This window comes from Fundulus heteroclitus, chromosome 18 (assembly GCF_011125445.2).
Source record: "Fundulus heteroclitus isolate FHET01 chromosome 18, MU-UCD_Fhet_4.1, whole genome shotgun sequence".
NCBI classification, from domain to species: domain Eukaryota; kingdom Metazoa; phylum Chordata; class Actinopteri; order Cyprinodontiformes; family Fundulidae; genus Fundulus; species Fundulus heteroclitus.
In genome coordinates, this window is record NC_046378.1 from 897,250 (window position 1) to 918,945 (window position 21,696).

A 21,696-nucleotide genomic window follows, 5' to 3' on the forward strand; every position below is an offset into this window, starting at 1 on the left:
TCTATGAACAGTTTGATTGTGAAGAACTGTTTTCGTCCTCTGCTGCTGTGTTCTGGTTTAGTTACAGTGGTGGGGAAAAGTGTTTGCCCTTTCCTGATGTCAGAAGTGTGACAAACATGCAGAAACACAAGTGTTTCACAACATCAAACTAATTAAATATTAGTCAAAGAAAACACAAGTAAACCCAAAATGCACTTTTTAAATGAAGGTTTTTATTAAGTGAAATAAAATCTAACCTTCATGGCCCTGTGTGAAATAGTGATTGCTTTAAAAGCTAACTGCAGTTTATCACAGCTAAGTTCACCTCCTGATTACTGCCCCGCCTGTTCTCAGTCAACAAATCACTTCAATAGGACCTGCCTGACAAAATGAAGTGCACCAAAAGTTACCCATCGTTCTGAGATCCAGAGAGATTAAGGAACAAACGAGAAAGAAAGAAACTGAGATTTGTCAGTCTGGAAAGGTTTTAAAACCATTTCTAAAAACTTTATCCAAGAGGTCACAGAAGACCCCAGAACATCCAAAGAGTTCACGCCTCCGCCATCAGAAAGAGGCGGGGCAAAATGACCTGCATGGTAGAGGTCCAAGATGAAAACCACTGCTGAGCAACAAGACCCCAAAGGGTCGTCTCATTTTTTCCCAAAACTTGTCTTCATTGGTTTGGGGAAAATATCTGTAAACCAACGAGACAATAGTTTGCGTGTCCCGTTACACCTGGTGTAAAAGTAACACCGCATTTCAGAAAAGAACGTCATAGCAACAGTAAAACATGGTGGTGGTAGTGTGATGGTCTGGGGCTGTGTTGCTGCTGCAGGACCTGGAAGACTTGCTCTTATAAATGGACCCGTGAATTCTGCCGTCTACCAATAAATCCTGAAGGAGAAGGTCCAGTCATCTGTTCAGGACCTCACGCTGAAACCAAGTCGGGTTCTGCAGCAGGACAATGATCCAGAACACACCAGCAAGTCCACCTCTGAATGGCTGAAGAAAAACTAAAGGAAGACTTTGGAGTGGCCTAGTCAAAGTCCTGACCTGAATCCTATTGAGATGCTGAGGCCGGCCCCTAAAAAAGCCTTTACTGCTGGAAAACCCTCCAATGTGGCTGAATTCCAATTCTGCAAAAATGAGTTCATCAATGTTCCTGTACAACGCTAAGAAAATAACAAAACAGTATTTTGTGTTTACTTGTATTGTCTTTGACCAATTTTAAATTTGATGTTCTGAAACACTTCAGTGTGATAAAAAAACCCTGCTGAGATTAGTCCCGCCACAGAAATAACCCCACAGCTCATCGACCTTTTCAGGCAGTAGAATGGTTGCAATGAGTTGCTTTTCTTTTCCAGACACGCTGCCTGTGACTCAGTGGTGTTTTTCCTGCCATCTGTGTCACGTTTTGTACTGACCTCTTTCCACCGGGCTCCAGCACTGCTTGATACGTACACATTGGGCTTGTTGGCCAAATTCCTGCCAACAGATCCTGCAATCAGAGAACAAAAAGGCATTTCACACAGCGGCAAACATGCGCACAGGCATAAGCAGTCTATGGGGATTTCCCCTGAATGTTTCGAGCTCTCGCTTACCCCTGGCTTTAATTTGACAGATGAACAATCATATGTTGTATTTTTAGCAGATTAAAAAGGAAAGTCGAGTAATCAATGAAAACAACAATTAACATTAGCAGAAAATTAATGAAAATTTATTAAGATTTAATCCAATCATTTTAAACTATTCTGTAATATTTAATTTGATTAATAAGTAATCTGATTTAATCTGATTACTTATACAGTCATTACATGTTCCATGCTCCACCATAATTAAAACAGTTTGGACTCGCGGCATTTTGACCATGAACACAAACTGGCTGGTGACTGATTTTCAGCTTGGTCTTCCCTAACAGATAACCTGCCAATTGGAAACACAAATGTGTTGTCGTTCTTCTGATAAGTAAATGCACCAAACCAAAGGGCTATGACAACAGCACTGAGGGGTGTGGAAGCCCTTCCTAAAAGAAGAAGCTTCGAGGTTAGCTGCTTCCAGTATAAAAGAGATGGTTAAAAAAAAATGCAATTTCCTTCTGTGGGTCATTCAGAGAGAGAAAGAGAGAGCAGCTAACAGGAAGGCTGGGCAGCAACTTGGCTCTGTTTTATCCTTTTGAGCTTTCACCCTCTGTCAAGGAACTGGATGAATTATTAATATTGGCAGCTTTTATGGGAATGTCTGGATTAAAGAGGCGAGCTAAATTCTTTAGGGACTAAACGCTGGTGTTTTAGCAGTGCTAGCATTGGTAACTATGCTAATTGTCAATGTAAGATGCTGCAGAAAATGTCAACTCCGTGATCGAAGACAGAAGACAGAAATAAAATTGAGATGAATTCTATGCAGTTCTATTGGTCTTATATTATAGGTTTTAAAGAACAATCTTGTCTGATCCGTGCAACCTTTGTCTCAATAAATCGATAGCAGTTTATTTGTTCTTATTCTTTGTTATTCAAGTTCTACTTTATAAAGTCACCAGGTTGGTTTCCAACATTTGTCTCTCAGTGTCATCTGGCAATACCTGTGATGAGACTTCAGGCCAATGTTTCAACCATGCCTTAAAAGAATTCCTTCACTGAGGGAACTAAATCCAAGCAGTCCTCAAGACTTTGGGAATATATACTAACAGTGTGATCAATATGCTTAGAGTATTCTTTAAAATAAGCTGATTGAGGCATGCTCTAATGGCACAGGGGTAGTGAGCACGACCCGTATTTGAAGGCCTTAGTCTTCGTTGCGGCTGACCAGGGTTTGATTCCAGCCTGAGGTCCTTTGCCGCATGTCTTCCCTCCTCTCTCAAACCCCCTTTCCTATCAGCCTACTGTGTGAAAAACAAACCACTAGTGGTGTAAAGAGTAGAAAAAGAAAACTGACAGGTACAAAGAGTATGCCTCTGTGTTATATCCCACAGGATAAACCGAAAGAACAGAGATGATTACTTGTTCTTTTTGAGTCCTTTGGAAAAAACATGTTGTAAAATACCAAGAAATTCAAGGAACACCTTGGGAACATGAGTTAAGAGTGTCAAAGAGAGAAGTAGAGTTGTGTTTTTCTGCTGAACCTGTTAAATCTGCGACTGAATCTCGGATGAGCAGTGGATAATTAATGGATGAAAAAATGGATGGCTTAAGTTTTCAGGTAAGATCGCTGGATAGATGAAGTGTTAACCCGCTTTAGAGACGATTGTTTCACATTCTACATTGGCCACTGATGCATGTTCCTGAGGATGGTCCTGTCCAGTCTGCTGTCGGAACCACATGTGCTGCTGTGCCATTAGTTTAATAAAGACAACGTGTCCCTAATGTGCCTACCGCAGGGCCTCTCAAACTTGACTCAATTTGCTTACAACTTCCTAGCAAAACAATGGCACAAAGCCACTTTAATTTGTAGTGTAAAAGCTAATGAGCACTCAAACTTAAACTTAGCCCAATTATTTTGAATGCATCAACAAACAAAAGTGCCTCACTTTACACACGACAACATGAACAAACAGAATTCAAAAGTGCGGCTAGAGGGTTAGAGTTAAATGAACGGGTGATGAAGAGGCTTCTGCAGCACGCCATGGCATGCTGAGGAGATAATGCAATCCTTTAAATCAGATGTTCTGACACATCCAAAACACGAAGGACAGTGGGCCCCAAGGACCAAGGTTGAGACTAGGGTTGAGAGACACGGACCTATAAAACATGGCGAAAAACGGTCAGTATGTCGGTCTGCTGAGGGAGAAGTTCGCACACACAACAGGCTACCGTTAGCTGGACAGGATCCTGCTGGTCATTTGGCTCACGACACATTACCCTTTGCAGTTCCATGAATGGTGTCTGGACAAAACTTTCCAACAGAGCAGTTTTCCTGCCGTATAAACAAAGCACTTTGCTTCGCAAGTCGTAGGTTATTAATGAACAGAGTTCTGCTGCTTTCTGACGTCAATCAGACGGCTGTTGGTTTGAAGGAGAGCTGAGCTTCGGTTGAGCCAGCCAACAGACAGGCTGAGAGAACAGCCTGACCAAATTCTTTAAAACACTATGTTTTCATATGTCTCATTCGGAGATTCAGTCCTAAATTTTCAATACCATGACCTGGATCTGGATCTGGATTGGGGTGCTGTTTAGCCATGATGCAGACTTTGAATAAGACTAAATGTTCTAGATCAGTGGCTTCAATCCTGCTCCTCAGGACCCACTGTCCTGCATGTTTTAGACGTTTTCCTGCCTCCACATCCTGATTTAAATAAATCGGTGATAAAACGGCCTCTGCAGCCCTTGATAGCTGCTGGGGAGTTAACTCAAATCATTTGATCCAGGTGTGCTGGAGCAGAGACACATCCAAAACATGAATCAATCCGAATACCTTTATAGGGCAAAGCGGAGGTGCGTCAGCAGTCGCCATGATCAGTGTTGTCTGAATAGTGCAGTCAGTTAGGAAGGAGGTAGGAAAAGAAGCCTGTATGCTCCCTCCCGCGGCTAGTTATGCCTAGGAACCCTGTGACGTCCCTTACCGACGCTAAGAACCCTTTAGGTATCCCACAATTCTTTGTGTGACATGACGTATCGGCACAGCCCACTTCATGGAAATCAACGAAAATGTCCGGCGAGAAGAGATCGCACACTTTGTAGTTCATTTTCAGAAGGCTGTAGGCAAGGATCTGACTTGCATCATCACGTGCGTCACGTAATGACATCAGAGTTAAAGGCTGTCCGAATTCAGCAGAGCGGTCCGAAGCTCCTTTCCTTCCACTCATAGAGTTTTTACTGTTGACCCCATGAAAGGTCAAGGGACAAGAACTAAAAGCAATTATTAAGGGTATTCAGAGGGAGCCCAAGTGGGACAGCGGCCCCCTGGGACCAGAGCTGAAGACCCCTAGTCTAGATAACAATCTGAGTTGAATATGCTACCCTATAGCAGAAAATATGCATATATTCTTCCTTCCACTGTATTAAAAACATCTGCATGCCTAAAAGTGGAAATTTGACACCAGCTCTCTCTGATTTTAAGGAAATAGAATATGATGTTGCAGAAACCGCTGAATAATACTCGGTAAATACTTGTAAAAATGTGGACCATCTTCTGCATGCTGGTTTTTACCAGACCATTCTCCTTCCTCAGTCTTAACAGAGAGAGAGTCCAATTGGTATATTTACGGGTGTATTCACGCCAGGAAAGTCCTTTGGTCCCCTTATTTGGTCCGGACTTTTTTCCCGTTTGGTGCGGTTGGTTTTCACACTGTACTTTGTGCAAGTGAACTGTAACTTGTAGCAGAGCCACGCGTGTGATGATTGTTGTTCCCATTGAACAGAAACTACTAGAGCGGGATGTAGCACAAAGTTGGAAACGGAGGAAAACTATTCTAGAAATCCCGTAGCTGCACCTCTGTTTTGCATATTTTTGCTGTTATTAGAGCTTCTAAATCACTGTGAGTGTCTAGAGCAGCTCATTCAAAGCAGGTTTCCACACATTTTATTTATAATTTTGGATCGCCGTCGGAGAGTATGCATTACAAGCCTAAGGAGTCCAAAAGCATGCTGTTGCTAAGCAACGGGTATGATTTGATTAACAGTTCATTCTGCTCCGGTAGCTTATTAAGTCCAAAGAGACGCATGTTTTCTGGAGTTGCGGTGGATCGAGGCCGTTTCGTATTCACACCAGAAGTAAACCGCACCAGCGTCCGTTTGTGTGCGGACCTAGACCACCTGAGAAAATGGGCCTTGCCACGGGTGTTTGGTCCGGACTAAGTTTAGCCTGAGCGTATTCGCACCTGCACAAAAGGTCCGGGCCAAGGGGGGAAACGAACTCTGGTCTGTTTAAAGTGGACCAAATGTGGAAGGTGTGAATACACCTTAAGATTAGACAAAAGAAAGTTTGTGAGATCTACAAGATGTGATCATCTTCAAAGTGGTCATAGTAATTTTTTAGGAAAACCATTTTTGTTTTTAGAAAGCATAAATCCTGGTGTCTGATGTGTCAGGCATCTCAGAAACTACAAAATAAATACATAAATTAGATGAGTGTGGAGCAGCTGTAATTGGCCCATCTGTTTGAGAGCGATAACACAGAAGCTGGCAGAGCCCACTGTTCCCTCCCAACTCAACTCTCACTCTCCTTCCATACCCATTATCTAATAAGAATTTAATTAGAGAGCCTGGCTGGGTGCAGGGGAAGCAGGGGAGAACTGCAGAGCATCAACAAATCAGAGCTCCGCACCAGCTGGGAAGAGCCAAAGAGCATTCAAACTTCAGGCCACAGCCTGTTACAGCAACAGAGCTGAGCACATCATTTAATTTCTATCTGAAGACATCAGCTGTCAGCAATAAGTTGCTGACAGGACATCTTTCTCTTCCAACTGAACAAAAAAAAGGTTCTGAACACAGAGACAACCACACTTCTTCCATGTGGCTCATACAGGATGTGGACCTTTGCAGAGAGACAGAAGGCAGACGTCTGGCTTCTATCGTTTCCTGTACTGAACAAATTGTGTTCTGGTGGCAGCAGAAAAAAAAAGAATTTGCTGAAAAATACCAAAGGACGGCACCCAGCATCTCCTCGTCCATTCGCACAAAGATTTCAGCTTAGCTCCGATTAAAACCTGGCAGAAAGAATTTGATTCTTTTGGGTCCCAAGGATTCTGATATGTGTTAACAGATCTGGATATAAAAGGAGCCAATATAGTAAAGAGTTCACCCTTCAGTGTTTTCGTATACAGTGCCTTCCTAAACTGGTAATACCTACCCCTTGACCTCAATGTCTTCTGTTGGTAGAGCTAGAGCTCGTCCTATGACTGGTGGGTTGCTGGTTCAAACCCCCACTTCACCTGCTTTGCCTGCTGGTGGTGGTCAGAGGGCCCGGTGTACGGCAGCCTAGCTTGTGTCAGTCTGCCCCAGGGCAGCTGTGGCTACAATGTAGCTCACCACTGTCAGGGTGTGAACGTGTGAGGGAATGGGTGAATGACTGTATGCCAAGTGCTTTGGGGTCCTTGAAGTTCATAAAGCGCTACAGTGTTACTTTAAAAAATTATATCTCAAGCTTTGAACATCTCACAGAGCTCTCTCTGTTCAACACTTCTTATTTCTATCATCATCCATAACCTCTTTTTCTTGGTTTGGGGAAAAAAATTGCACAACTGCATATATATGAGTCTGTCTACAAGGACAGCATTGGTCAAAGAAGCAGCCATGGGGCCCTTGATAACTCTGGAGGATCTGCACAGATCCACAACTCATGTACACTCTATAAAGCTGGCTTTTAGGCAGGAGGCAATAACAGTCAAGGTTTACAAAAAAGACATAAGACTGTCCGATTAGCCGGCTGGTGTCAGTCTGTGATACTTTTGCTGTTTATTTCTTGCCTTCCTACCTGTGGCCATGATGAGTCCTGGTGCTGAGTCCTTGGATAAAATGGGCATCCTCCTCAGCTGGATGTTAAACAGCTGGCTCCAGCGCTGGGCCAGGTGGAGAGAACAACCTTTACTGAGCTGGGGGAGGAAAAAAAAAACAGAATTCAGATGGAACATGATGAACATGAAGACTAACCAGAAAGTAACCTTTAGGCCCATCTTGGCTACATGCTATTGCTAGACGTGTTTTACAAGCAGCTTTTGTATGAGACCACAGAATACTAACAATTCAAAACAAGACACTTTTAACCAGGGTGCCGTATAGGGGGAAAGGCTAGGACCTGGATGATTTTGATTTTTATTGTCATGGGGCCCAAAATTCCTGGTGGCCCCTGCTTTCAGCACACGTCCCAGAATGCACTGCTTGTTTTTGCAGCTTTTAACGGCTTTAAATGAAGCAACCTGTCTTAATGAGTAATTTTTTATTTTTTTTGGGATCCAAACAAACTTCACATTTAAGAGCTTGATCATGGTCAGCCAGAGACGACCAGATGGTTTAGAATCTGCCGTACCTGGCAGTCCACAGTTCCTCCTAGGCTGTCAGCAGCAGGCGCCTGCAGCAGCTCCCATGTCCCCCCCTTGTCGAAAGTGATGACGGAGCGCATGTTGTCCTCGCTGACCGAGCCGTTGATGAGCGTGGCGATGAAGATGCCTCGGAGGCCCTCCACACGGTGCAGGTCTGCAAACGGCTCACTGGCAAAGTACCTGAAAGCAGCAACATGAGGCCGCATTAAAGGAGGGGACAATCAGAGCCTGTGAGATCAAACTGAAATGCACGAATCAGCACTTTGAAATTTACAACGCATCGCATGAAGCAGATGGGAATAAACTAAACAACATGCATATACTCAGCTAACAAATGTCTGAAGCAGCCTGATCCAACGACACAGCACATCAAGTACAGAACAGAGCAGCGATTTCATTAACAGAGGACAGGCTGTCGGATAAACTGAATGATTCATCAGGAAGGCTCACACCTGAGCCAACATTGACTGTTGCGCCAAGCCAACGCACCACCTTCCTAATGTAATTAGAAGACAACAAAACATCGATAAACAGGAGCAGGTAGCTCGGAAACAGCTGAGGCTTCACATCAGATAAATGTTCTAGAGCTTTATTGGATCAGGAAGCACATGTTAGTGTTTGTACAGCCTTTGTTTTGTCACCGTTACCAAGCATCTGCTAACGGAGCTGGAGGCTGTCCTCAGAGTCCCAGGGGTTGCTATAGGAACGACCTTACTATTGGTACCATACGGGTGCAATTTGTTAATGCTACAAGGTCACAATGGATTCAGCAATATATTATACGATTCTTAAGTTTCTGTGCAGGATGGCTCCACACTTCTACAAACGCCCATTTTAATGGTATACATCTTAAATGTGTTTCACTGTCATCCAATGACACAGATCGGATTTAATCACAAAACTGAGCCCCATTTTTGCAGCATTTGGTCTGAAAATGCATGCTGGGTTTGATCTCATAAGATCAAACCCAGCATGTAAAGTGAACCCACACCCCACTGATCAACAGCTGCACGAGTGCAACTTCCTGAATGACGTGAACAGATACCTGATTAACTCTAGGTTGTTCACATCCACTTTAAAAGCTGTTTTTCTGCATCGGTAGCCATGGATACGAGATTGAAGGTATTTCACAGCATGGGACAAATTATAGAAACACATAAAACATGGAAATAAGTTTTCTGGGAAACCCACCCGTTCCTCATGTTGTCACTTTACTACAACCAATGTAGGATTTTCTGTGACGGACCAAAACAAATAGTTCTAGACTGTGAAGCTGAAGGAAAACCATTCATGGTTTTTAAAACGTTTCATTAAAAAAACAGAAATCTCAAACACACAGCCCTATTTACTCTAATGCTCCTAAACAAATGCCCATGTGACTAATTGTTGTCAGAAGTAAGTATTTAGTACTTAGAGCTGGTAAAGCAGCTCTTTTATGAAGATCACCAAAAAACTCTGAAGAGCAGGTACTGTTTTCATTCCAACTTTCTGTTGGTCAATCACATAAAATTCCAATAAATACATTATAAATTGTGGATGTATTCTGACAAAACGCTGTCCCCTCTTGAGGTTCTACAGGACACGGGAAAAGAATGGGACCTGAAGAGGCTAAACTGGAGAAATTTGAGAACTGAAGGCCGTCTGAATAAACTGTTTGAGGCAAAGGACTCTTCTCGAATGTTCCGTTGATGGTATTGACACGTGTGTGTGTGTGTGTGTGTGTGTGTGTGTGTGTGTGTGTGCGTGCATGAGTGTATGTAGTACCTGATGAGTGTGTTGCTGCCAGAGCCCTCAGGACTGTAGTACAGCACATTTTCAAGAGACAGAGAGAAGGACAGGCCCTGTGTGTCGGAGATGTAGAGGTGTGTGGCGTTGTTTATGTGGTTCACACACACAAACACTTGGTCCTCAGATGCATCCGCTATGTAATACTCCTAGTGGACAAACAAGAAGAGGTCACTTATAGTCCCGATGATTCACTACATGTCAGCGTTCTTTCTAAAACTCACCGTGATTGGATGCCGGGTCATAAACTGGGCTGCTTTCATTGGCTGACGGTTGTAGGAGACCCAGAGCTGGACAGAAGACGGATTATGGCTGCCGAGCAGTTTCTGGGCGAGGACACAGAGACAGCAGGGTTCATTAACCTTCTCCTCATTCATGCAGTGTCACATATTAGGCTGGCAAAGGTTACGACCTTTCAACCAAATCGTCCGACACGAATGCAAAAAAAAGAAGCAAAGAGAGTACAGCTGCTAGTTACTCGCTGATGAATCTGCATTTCCCTGGTTAAAACCTGAAATTGCCCAATTAAAGAACCGTGAATTTCTATTGAAAATATTCTTTAAAGCTAATAACAGAGAAAATGGTTTCATAGGCCTTGGCCTGGCTGGAGACTTAAAAGTCCAATCTTCAATAACATCTCATGGGTACCAGATTGTACCACCAACAACACTCTTCACTGTAGACTGTTACTCAGTTAAAAGGACATGATGCTAGTTTTGGTATCAGTTCTGCGGATTGAATGGAGCTGGAGCAAGCACAGAGATTTAAGAAAAGATTCAGGAACAAACTATTTTGTTTCTAAAAACATTGGAAGGGCTGCATGGTGTCACTGTTGCCTTGTCACAAGGTCCTGAGTTAGAATCCCAGTCAGGGGTCTTTCTGCATACAGTTTTCATCTTCTCTAAGTGCATGCGTGAGGTTCTCTCCAGGTACCCCAGCTTCCTCTCGAAGTCCAAAACACGACTGGTAGGTTAAATAGTCAATCTAAATTGTCCTTAGCTATAAGTTTGTTGCCTTGTGATGGCCAGGTACAGGTTGTACCTCGCCTCTTCCCAGTGATTGCTGGAGATGGGTACCATTTGTTCTGCTCCAGACCTGCATGTAAATGTATGTATGAATGGATGGATGCATCCTAAGGCTGCAAAGCTATATATCATGGAATATGCTTAATTTGAATATGTTGTCATGAATAGGAAATTATCGTTCCTATAGATTTATAAAGAGAAACCCATCCCTCCTCTTCTGTTTATCCCAGATCAGGTCACAAGGATAACATGTCCAGGAGGGAAAACCAGACAACACTTTCCTCGGCAGACCTTCCAGCTCAGTCTGGGGATCCCAAGATGCATTTCCCAGAAAAACCCCAGCTTCTACTCAAATGTCATTGTCAACTGAGAGTAAGTTGCACATTCCACACTGTGCTCATGTTTCCTCAAACTGATCTTCACTAAACTCCCAAGTCTCTAAAATGCAGAACAGGGATCCCCGTGTTACAGCGATAATGAAAATAGCTTATAATAGGATACATTAGTCTACAAACAAGACCTGTGTATAACAACACAAAAAATGAAGAACACACTTCATTGTCATGATTCACTGTCATGATACGGCATGATCATGGCGTATCATGACAGGAGAAATTACCAACATACTTGATGGTAAGTGAAGCATCAAATTCTCCCAGGTGCTCATGAAAGCATCACCGCTGTAAAATCAAAACAGGAAAAAACGGCTTCCCCTTTTTAAGGCTGAACTTTACTGTTTGTCAGGAAGAAAGGTACCTGCATTAGCTCAACCACAAGCCAGGGATGTCAAAGGACGCACCCTTGAGCGACATCTGCTCTCATAAACCAGCAAAGACACAGCTGAACCTCAGCACCGCTCAGTTTTAGCATCGGGCCTCCTTTTATCGGTCTGCATCATTTCACATCAGCAGCCTCTGCATTAAAACAACTTCCCGTGATTTTGTGAACAACTGCCCTCTGCTGGTTTAAGCTTGTTAATGCCATTACATAGAACATTCCCCAGCATGCACTGCCCTAAAGAACCGTGCAGTTTGATCTGATTAACGGAGTACTGCTGGGGTTAGTTTTCCTCTGAGGTCTGGTAAATGATTGTGAATTCAGGTAAAACAATAAGGCCTTTTTTTGTTTGTTTCTCCTCCTTCCTGTCTAGTTACCATCGCGTTTAGCCCAGCTAGGTTTTCAACCCGCATCACATGTTTGAGACTAGGCTTGAAGAAACTACATCTAAAGTTCATACGGGATTTTGCAACTGGCATGAAGTTATACGAGGTTAGCAGAGTAAGGATGATGTTGTTAAGAATTGATCAAATCTGATATTTACCGTCAATAAAGCATATAATCAATAAGTCCAAAAAGAATAGCTTGGGGAGCAGCAGGTAGGGGCTGCTGAATGAATAAACTGATCATTAGTAAGTACGAGGGGTTCTATAAAGCCGACTGCTTGGATGTTTGAGGTTCTGGAGCATACAGGCACCTTGGAGCGTTTATAATGATATTAGACAAAATGATATTAGAGGAAAACCCGTTGCTGCCCTTTAAGTCCACCTTCAGACGATGTACGGCTCATAGAAACTGAAAAGCAACCAAGGAGCTTGACGTCAGACTTTAAAAAGCTCAGTTGGCATTTTAAATGCCAACGTTCATGACAGGATAATTGAAAAAAAAAAAAAAAAACGATCCAGTGTTTCTAAAGTCTTGCCTTCAGCTTTCCTTTTAGAATACTTTATGCTGAGTCAGGCATCAACTAAACTGTCTGACTGACCTCTGTTGCGAAGCACGCAGTACTTCTACATCGTCTGCCTGGGCGATGCTGTCAATGTGCGCATGTAGCTGTACACAACACTAGGGGTGATGGAGGGGGGGGGGGGCTGGGTGTCTGACAGGAATTTGTAACTGTCTGGCATATTTACTAAACTAAGAGTAAAGCCGTGTTTTAGAAGCCACTGTAAAAATATGCAGGGCTTTGAAGGGAAGAATAAATCATGCTCCAATAACCACTTCCTGTTTGCTCTCGATCTTTCCCAGACCGTCTTTGCAGACAATCTGTAGACTAAATGACGACTACTGCGGTCAGATTGCTGGATTACATCTGTTAAGCCAGATATCTTCACTGGTTCTCCACCATGGGGACAAAGGCAGATATGTTTAAAGGGCAGATTAAGAGTCATTTCTTGCTATTAGATTCATTTCGCCACTTCAATTAGCTAAAGCATCTTGGTCCTGCCAAAGGCACCGGCAGTATTCCATTATTCTAATTGTATTAAAGAGAGCCAGTAGAAGGAGGAAGAGTTTTTCCTGCAGCTGAAGACCAATGAAGACAAGAAAGATAGCAATGCTAGAAGGAAGGGGCCGATAGGGTTGATGATTTGTGGCAGGACAGCCTGTTTCACTTTCAGTATCTCCATTTAAGCCTTTGCTCTCTGACTGGGGATCAGAGCCAGACAGCATAAGGGAACATTTAATGTCCGCTGTACTGCTAACAAGGCAACAAACTCACCAGCCACTTTATTAGGTAAACCCTGTTGGTACCGGGTTGGACCCACCGTTACCTCCAGCACTGCCTTAATTCTTTGTGGAATCAACAAGTTGTTTTCCTCAAGGTTTTTGGTCCAGAGTGATATGATGGGGTCACACAGTTGCAAATCTCCCATTCCACCATATTCCAAAGATGCTCTATTGGACTGAAATCTGGTGACCTCTGAAGGCCACTGCAGTCCAGTAAAACCAGTCTGAGATGATCTGAGCAGAGTGAGAAGGTGAATTATCCTGCTCAAAGTAGCTATCAGAAGATTCAGGAAGTGAGCTCTGGACGTGGTCAGTTACAATACTTAGGTAGGCTGTGGAGTTTAAATGATGCTTAGTTAGTACCCAGGGACCAAAAGAGTGCCCAGAAAATCTTCTCCACACCATAACACCATCAACACCAGCCTGAAGCAACCACTGAGGCAAGGCAGGAAGGATCCACACTTATTCTAATCATAATCAGAGTTTAAAATATCATACGATTTCAAAATGTACTTTACTTTGAAAAAACAACAGTTGCTCCTGTCTGTCTTGCTGCGTAGCTGCTAGTGTATTAAGCTACTGGTGGCTATTGCGCAGCTCTCGTTGGTGAAGGAAAAATGAAGACGACAGTCCAGTGCTGGCACATTAGTGACTATCTCGCTGTATTAAGGGACTTTTTAGTCCCTTCTTGCGACCCTTTTTTTTTTTAAGTGACGTGAAAGCAGCATTCTGTCTACCGTCACTGTCTCATGACAGCAGCTAGAGCTGCGTGAAACCATGCCTACTTCCCTCAGCGCTGTCTCACAGGCACCGCCAGCTGCCTCACCCTGACAGCCCCACATACAGTCAGACCAAAGAGAGCAGAGAGGACACCTCCTCCGCTTTCCCATTGCAAATGAATAACACATACACAGACCTGCTGATGATTCTGCCCTGGATTACGAAGTAGGGGTATAATTATGATGTAAATATAGTTTTTCATCTAGTCTGAAAGTGTTGCAGCAAAATATTAACCTGATTACCACACAGCTTGAATCGTTTATTCACCTCGCTCAATGCGTGTACCTCTGGTCACGGTCTTTTTGGTCAAATTAGACGTATGCAGTGTGGATTTAGGCATTGTTTCATAAAGTAATCTTAACATATGCCGCATTTCCAGGATATTGTACAGTGAGCAGCTTAACTCTGGCAGTTGTTTCTACTGCAGAGGAAAAAAGGAAGTGATAGAGAAAGTGACCAAAGGTAACCCTGAAGGAGCTCCAGAGCACCACAGCAGAGACTGGAGGGTCTGTCCATAGAATCACAATAAGCCATACCCTCCATGGAGCTCCTCAATGAACCAGAAAACAACAACTTTTGTGTTAGAAATAAAAAGCCATGTTTTGATTTTGCCAAAAGGCACGTGGGTGACTCCCCAAGTGTATGGAGAAAGGTGCTCTGGTCAGATGGGACTAATATTTAACATTTTGCTGTTTGATGCTCACTCTATTCAGCCAAGAGTAAAAAATAAAATAAATAAATAAATAAAAAAATAAAAAATAAAAAAAAAACATTTTGCAGTTTGACACAAACCCGAAGCATACTGCTAAAGCAACACTCGACTGGTTTAAAGGGGTGCATTTAAATGTGTTGGGAAGGCCTAGTCAAAGTCCACACCTCAATTGAGATTCCGTAATTGGACTTGAAGGTCACTGTTCACAAGTGAAAACCATCCGACAAGGAGCAGCTGGAGCTGTGGTGAGCTTATAGAGACTGATCCAAAGACACTAGTTGCTGGAATTGCTGCAAAAGGTGGCTCTACAAAGTACAGACTTTAGGAGGGTGAATAGTTATGCACACTAAAGTTTTCTGTTATTTTGTCCCAATTTTCTTTTTTGTTTCTCTTTAAAAATAATAATAATCCATCTTCGAGACTGTAGGCATATTCTGCAAATGAAACTGTAAAAAACACCTCTCAAACAATCCACTTAATTCCAGAAAATGAAAAATACTTTTGAAGGGCACTGTTTCCCTGACTAGAAAGGCACAGGCTTCTGTGTGGGGGGGAGACATTCACAGGAATGTACATGCATAATGTGTTACATTATTTCCAAATACACAAGATGTTCATCACAGTCTCCACTAAAATAAGACTGTGATGAAAAACTGTGTTGAAAAAAGGTTTAGAGAAGTGAACTTGCTGACTCAGAGCCCTTACAGTAAGCAGGATAGAAACTGACATTGTAGGGTAAGCTTATGCAACACATTGATCACTTGGACCTGTGTATTGTGTGCAAAACGTTCTTCTTCAAAGAATCAGAGCAAAGTAAATCCCTCACAGCCTCCTGCTCCTGAAACACAGCAGACTGTCTGAGGTGAACATGGGAGGTGGAGGCGGCGGGGGAACCAAATCATTCCCACCATCTGCTACCCTCTGGATGCTTCCAGCACAGATATGCTAACAAAACACAGAAGACAAACACGCCACTTCTCACATGTAGCATCTGTGGTGATCAGGGAACCTGTGGCCTCACCACACACCGTTTCTGGCTTCGGGTGTTCTGTTGAGGTGCAACTGCATTTACATTTATCTTACATTGATTCTATTCCTTTTAGCACTTGGGATATTTTTACTAGCTATGGTATGATGAAGGAGAATTTGTTTAATTAAGTTTGCATGAAACTAGATGAGGACTTGACAGGGCTATCTTACGCAGGACCCAGTGACAGAGGAAGATGGCATCCCAGTCTTGGCTGGAAAGCGTTTTATTAAAAGGCGCTTTAGTTTCCTCCCACTTACCCGTGTGGTTGTAGCAAACATGTACTTGTCTCGGAGCTGGAAGCTGTCCACCTGCTCCAGGATCACTTTCCGGTGCTGTTCGCTCTGGAAGAAATCTGTGCTGCTTAGTACGGTGGAGACCCCCTGTGGCTCGTGTCTCTGGACCAGCACTGTGGTGGGGGGGTCGTAAGGTTCCACACCCCTGAGATGGCAAGGGAGAGCGGGACGGATAAGGGCAGTGATGAGTTGGGGAGGAAGAGAAGAGGGGGAAGGAAAGGAAGACAGAAAAAGACAAGAATGTAGCAAAAATTAAAACCAGCACTTTTTGTTTTGGGGAAAAAAAGAACAATCTTTATTTCAGTTATTTCACGGTCATTTGCTGTAGATTAGCACTAATTTGAACACTTTCCTCTCCCCAGTCGCGGTATCTGAGGGGGATGGCATGTTTCACTCCCACACAACCCATGCTTAGGGGGGAAATCCCAGCGCTGCAGGGCTTTCTATCACCACACTTAATATACACACAGCATCAGACGTGACAGGAAGACTGGACGAACGTTATCAGCACAACCCCTTTCACGTTGCATTCACTGATCAGCGCCAACTGGCCGCTGACACTCCGGATCAATCAAGCTAAAGTTAAAGCTAGAACAGCACCGCGTCCGGTGGCATGTTTCTGCTAGGAGGTTTAATGATGGAAACACACTGGTGACCTGGCAATCAGGCTCACAGCAGTTTAGTGTCATTTCCAGTCTTAACAGTTGCTCAGAGTCAGACAGTCCTCCTGCTGCTCCTATGAGGCTCTTTGGCTCCTTGTTTTGTACTAAAGTGGCAGCACTGACAGAGTGACAAATAAAGGAACACTGCTGTCCTTGTCACTTTGAGCTCCCAGCAGCAAGACTAATGCTGTCTAGCTCGCCGAAGCTCAAAGGCGAGCCTAATTATACTATATTTTCATGGTTACTGATGGAAATGCTCTGACATCAGTTGTTTTTGTTTCTTCCTTTAAACAGGATATTCCTGCCGTATATTAGTACCTAGAAACCTTTCATTTTGTGGAGGTGTTAGAAAACATACTAAATTCTGCCCAACAACACAGCTAAACCACAGCACTTGTGAAATTTACTGTCTTGAAAATGACATGAAGAAGAAACCATATTTGCCATTGTCAGACCAAAAGATGCGCCTATGTGTTAAGCTATTTGTAACCACAGGAGCACGACAGCTTGTTGAGAAACCATGGTACTAGAATGAATGAAGGAAGTTTACGGCATCCTATCAACAGCTTTCCAAAGCAGGCTGTTTTCTTCCACAGTCTCAAGAGCTGAACAGAGGGAGCAGTGTGCTGCCCCGGCTCTGCCTCTCTGGCCTCCTTTCAAACATCCCTGTTGAGCTGGCAGACACTGTCTGGATTCTGAGTGCCTGTGTGCCATTAGTACGCTGTATCTGCTCCTTCCTTTGAGTTCATTTCTGCTCCTGGTTAGAAAGTCGTCCTCACCTCTTTTGGCAGTGTCCTATGCTCTTTTAATTCTAACTGTATATCAATTTGGGCTTCGTACAGTTTTACAAAGTCACCAAAGTACACTTTTCAATAGACCACCAAAAAAAAATTTATTTCCATACTTTTTGGGATAAATATTCTGATATTCAGTAAAACATGGTAGATTTTCAGTAGAGATGCACCGAGTTATCACCTTGTGAACTAAACTGTCAGCTTATTCAGCCTTAAACGGGGGACCCCAGTCTAAAACTCAAAAATCTGATTTTTTGTTATCAGTGAAAGCACCATACATAAGGGCTACATGATTGCTGAAAACACCCTTTGTTATGGACACTGCTACTGAGGAAAACTGACTGCAGAAAGCTTTTCAAAGGGAGACCATTTTTTCCTGACATGTCAAAACATGTCTGGGTCATTCAAGGTAAGAGATTAACTAAAGCCCCGTTTACACTACTCTTATTTAACCGTGCCGAGAACGGTCCGAACTCAGTAACTGAGATAACTATCGAGTGTAAATGGAACGCAACTGAACTGCACCGTGCCAGACACAACCGGACCACACTAAATCTAGTACCAGTTCGATAGGTGGGCTCGGCCCGGGTTGTCAGTGGCTCGGTTCTCTGATAACAAAGTGCGCATGAGCAGACCACGTCATCTCCTTTCAGTCAGAAATTTCAGACATTGATAAAAATACTAGCTTCCCTACCGTGCCACACAGTTTCCAGTGATGATTCTGCTTAGCAGTGTGATGAACCTCAGCGTCTGTCGTTGTTTCCTGCATCTGTAAACCCTGATTAGACTATCGTTTGTCTTATCCACTACCCAAAAGCCGACTCTGTCAAGTAAATCTACCAAATGTTGCCTTCTTCGCCTGACTCTCCGCAAACACCGAAATATCACAATTATAACGAATTATAACTTCCTGAATGTTACGGGCGCCGCCATTTTTATTTGCTTGATTCCCTCCTTCAATCCTAGAGAGCAGTAGTACCGTAGATCGTCACTAGGAGGCGAAGAATTGTGCTAGCGTGATGTGTAAATGGTGGTGAGAACCAAGCTTGGCACGGTTAACTGATCCAAGCTCGGTCCGAACTCGGCATGGATCGGTTAATAAAGAGTAGTGTAAATAGGGCTTTAGAGAGACTTAACAAGAAGGCTAAATGGAGTACGGCTCTATTTTATCCTCCTGAGGATTCCTATTTTGGAAACTGGCAGGTTTCTGGAAATCTAAGACTTAAGGCTAACACATAATGACAAGGACTTCAGTCTGAGTCACAGACACAGACAGGCGCACTCTGTGAGGTCAGTTACGCGCAAAGGTCTTTTTATACGACAACACACTCTAAAGTGTTCGGCGGGAAGAAATTTTCACGTTGAACTGCTTTACAAGTGACACAAGCTGATACACCGAGTACACAGTAAAGAGCGTCACAGCCGCTCTCTGCGCCACACTGGCAGGTGTGTGGTGAGTGCCTGGAGGAGTAGAAACGGCCTTAGGCCCTAAACTAGTTAATCAAACTTGCTACTATCCCTACCCCTGCTTTGTCTCACTGGTGAATCCCACTGTGATCATTGCTCTAATACTTGCTATGCTGACTTTGAAGGACTATAGGATCAAAGCTAAAACTAGCTATGCTTAAATGGACAAAATTAATTGGAACTAGAAAAATTTGCATTTCCTGCGAAAATGCACTGTGAATGCAGATAGCTGAATGATTAAGCAAAAGATGCAGAAGATCTTTGAAGAAGAGAAAAAATAGCTGAAAAGCATTGAAGAAGTTGAAAAAGTTGAAGAAGTTGAAAAAGTTGAAGAATTTGAAAGAGTTGAAGAATTTGAACATGAAAGAACAATAGCTGAATGATTAGAAGAAGAAAAAACTGAGGGAAAGGCACCAAACATTTCCTAACTCATTCTAAACACTGAATCGTTTAACAAAGCAGAAGTAGAATTTCAAACTTGAATATACTGTAGCCATATGTGGGCCTGCATTTCTAGGAGTATAAGGGTTTCGCCCCCATTGAGAAGCATTGGATGTTTAACACCTCCTAACTTGGAGATGCTTTACGTGACGAGGCCCAAACTTATTGTGGAGCATTCTGTAGAAAGGAGGTACAGACTCTGTAAAGCAGAAGTTTGTCCGAGCTTCCTAGAGCTACTTCCAATTAGCAACATGCTAACCATTAGCCGCTAACATGGTTGTGCTCAGGATCACCGGGTGATTGTACTCTGTCAGTTTGGTCCAAATCCTGTACTGGGAAGTGCCTCAAATAGGGGTGCCAATACTTAATGTCGCCAAACGTCACCAAAGTTCATGGGTCAGATTGGCCTCCTTTAGCAACTCAGCCTCACCACATCTGGGCCCAGAACTCAACATCTGACCAAAATGGTCAGTAGTGCCATTTCCCACAGGTGGGTGGTGCTGTATTGGCCAATTGGGTGGTGTCTGGGCATCATGCCAGGTCCTGTTGGAAGCAAAGGCCCAATAGGAAAGCATGTGAAATCCAAAATGGGATACAAAAATGACACATCCGTTCCGTCGTCATGGAAACTCACTCACAAACCTGCAGCGGCCAGTCTACCGAAGTGCAGAGACTTTGCTCACAATATGTCCCATTGGGTTATAATGGAGAACTTTGCCTCGCACAACGCTCCATATCTCCTGATCCGTAAATGGTAGAGACGTAATCTTTTCTGCGTTTCTTTCTTAACGGATAGGGGAAGAAGACTTGGTATCGGTTTTTGCTGGAAATATTTTAATAAAGGCGTAAAAAATTATGATCTAAAGGAAATTTTTAAGAAATTTCCAAAATCCTCTAAAAACGGTCCCGAACAAATCGCTCTAGCTGAAAAAGTATAAGAGATATCAAATGAATTCTTTCATTGTGAGTATCAGCAGGCTTTTGAGGACTATGTTGCTCATTTTTATGTTTGTACAAAAATCGGTGTAGGCACAGCGACGATGTAAAAAAGTGGATCATGTGGAACAATGCAGCTCTAAAGCATTTTCAGGATTTTGCACATTCGCTACTCCCGAACAAATTGTTCCTGCGGAAAAACCGTAACAGTTATCCACAAAATTCCTTTTTTGTGAGTGCCAGAAGGGTTGGGACATTCATATGTGAAAGTCTCATCCCTGTACATCAAACGGTTTATGAGTAGCGACAATGTGAAAACGTGTGATGTTTTGGATTTTCAGACGTCATTTTTCAAAACCACTCCATAGGAAATGAATGGGGGAGGTTTCGGGTTTGTGTCGCTCTGAGGTGATTTGCAAAAAATCTATAAATGCTACACCAATGAGGGTTACATTTCCTGATTCCAGACAAAAATTCCTACGTTTTGATGTATAATTTATGTGGATAGGTTGAAAATTGAGCGAGTGAGAAGAAGTTGTTCGGAGAAGAAGAATTTGTTGAATTTCTAGAGTGCGCACTCTATAACTGCCTCCTTGACGACCATAGCAACGCATGTTGTTTGCTGAATTTCTTGAAAAGCCAAAATTATTTTAAGAAGATACTATATGAAAATGGTAAAAGATATGAAAAAGCTGAAATAGACCATAATAGCTGAAAGATATCACTACATTTTAAAAGTTGATTGGCGTTTCTAGCTGAAAGTAGGCTGAAGCAGTAAGCTGTCAAAAAGCAGCTGAAATGAGCGGAATTTTAGTGAATTACATTCATTTCCTATGGTAGAAAAAAAAAGCTGAAAATGTGCAGAAAAAGCTGAATATTTTAAAAAGTTGAAAAGATATAAGTACAAAAAGATATAGCCATCGATTCCAGAAGAAGCTGAATAGTTTAAAAGTTGAATGGTTGAAATCGGAGAAAAACTGTAGGAGGAGAAGCGAATCAAACTTTAAACAGTAAAAAGGCGGAAGAGGATCTCAATAACTGTGAATGCCTACTGCATTCACAGTAATAAAAATGTGTTATGTAAACAAGCCAAATGTAATATGAGGATTCAATTGCGAATGAGAGGGGTGGTTTATGTCAACTGATAACCCGATCAACGTGCATATAAATGCTTGTCGGGCTCAAATTAGTCCAGCCTGGACTTACAAAACTGCTTTGTTTGCCATTATTTGTTGTTTAGCAAAGACGGAAGTTCTTCTTCTTCTGTGATTTTTTGGGGAATTTGATAACTGCGCATGTCAGAGCAGTTCTATTC

The 21,696-nt window shown here is 42.9% G+C and overlaps 1 protein-coding gene across 3 annotated transcripts in view; it reads right to left on the reverse strand.

Moving 5' to 3' along the window:
* Positions 1–21,696, reverse strand: part of sorl1 (sortilin-related receptor, L(DLR class) A repeats containing) — a 117,245-nt gene that overhangs the window by 47,289 nt on the left and 48,260 nt on the right. For all 3 annotated transcript variants that reach the window (XM_036150341.1, XM_036150340.1, XM_036150342.1), the window contains exons 6-11: positions 16,046–16,226; positions 9,961–10,062; positions 9,716–9,885; positions 7,939–8,131; positions 7,387–7,504; positions 1,404–1,477 (exon numbers count right to left, since the gene is read on the reverse strand). In XM_036150341.1, coding sequence (XP_036006234.1) covers positions 1,404–1,477; positions 7,387–7,504; positions 7,939–8,131; positions 9,716–9,885; positions 9,961–10,062; positions 16,046–16,226 — 838 coding nt within the window. The remainder of the gene's footprint in view (positions 1–1,403; positions 1,478–7,386; positions 7,505–7,938; positions 8,132–9,715; positions 9,886–9,960; positions 10,063–16,045; positions 16,227–21,696) is intronic.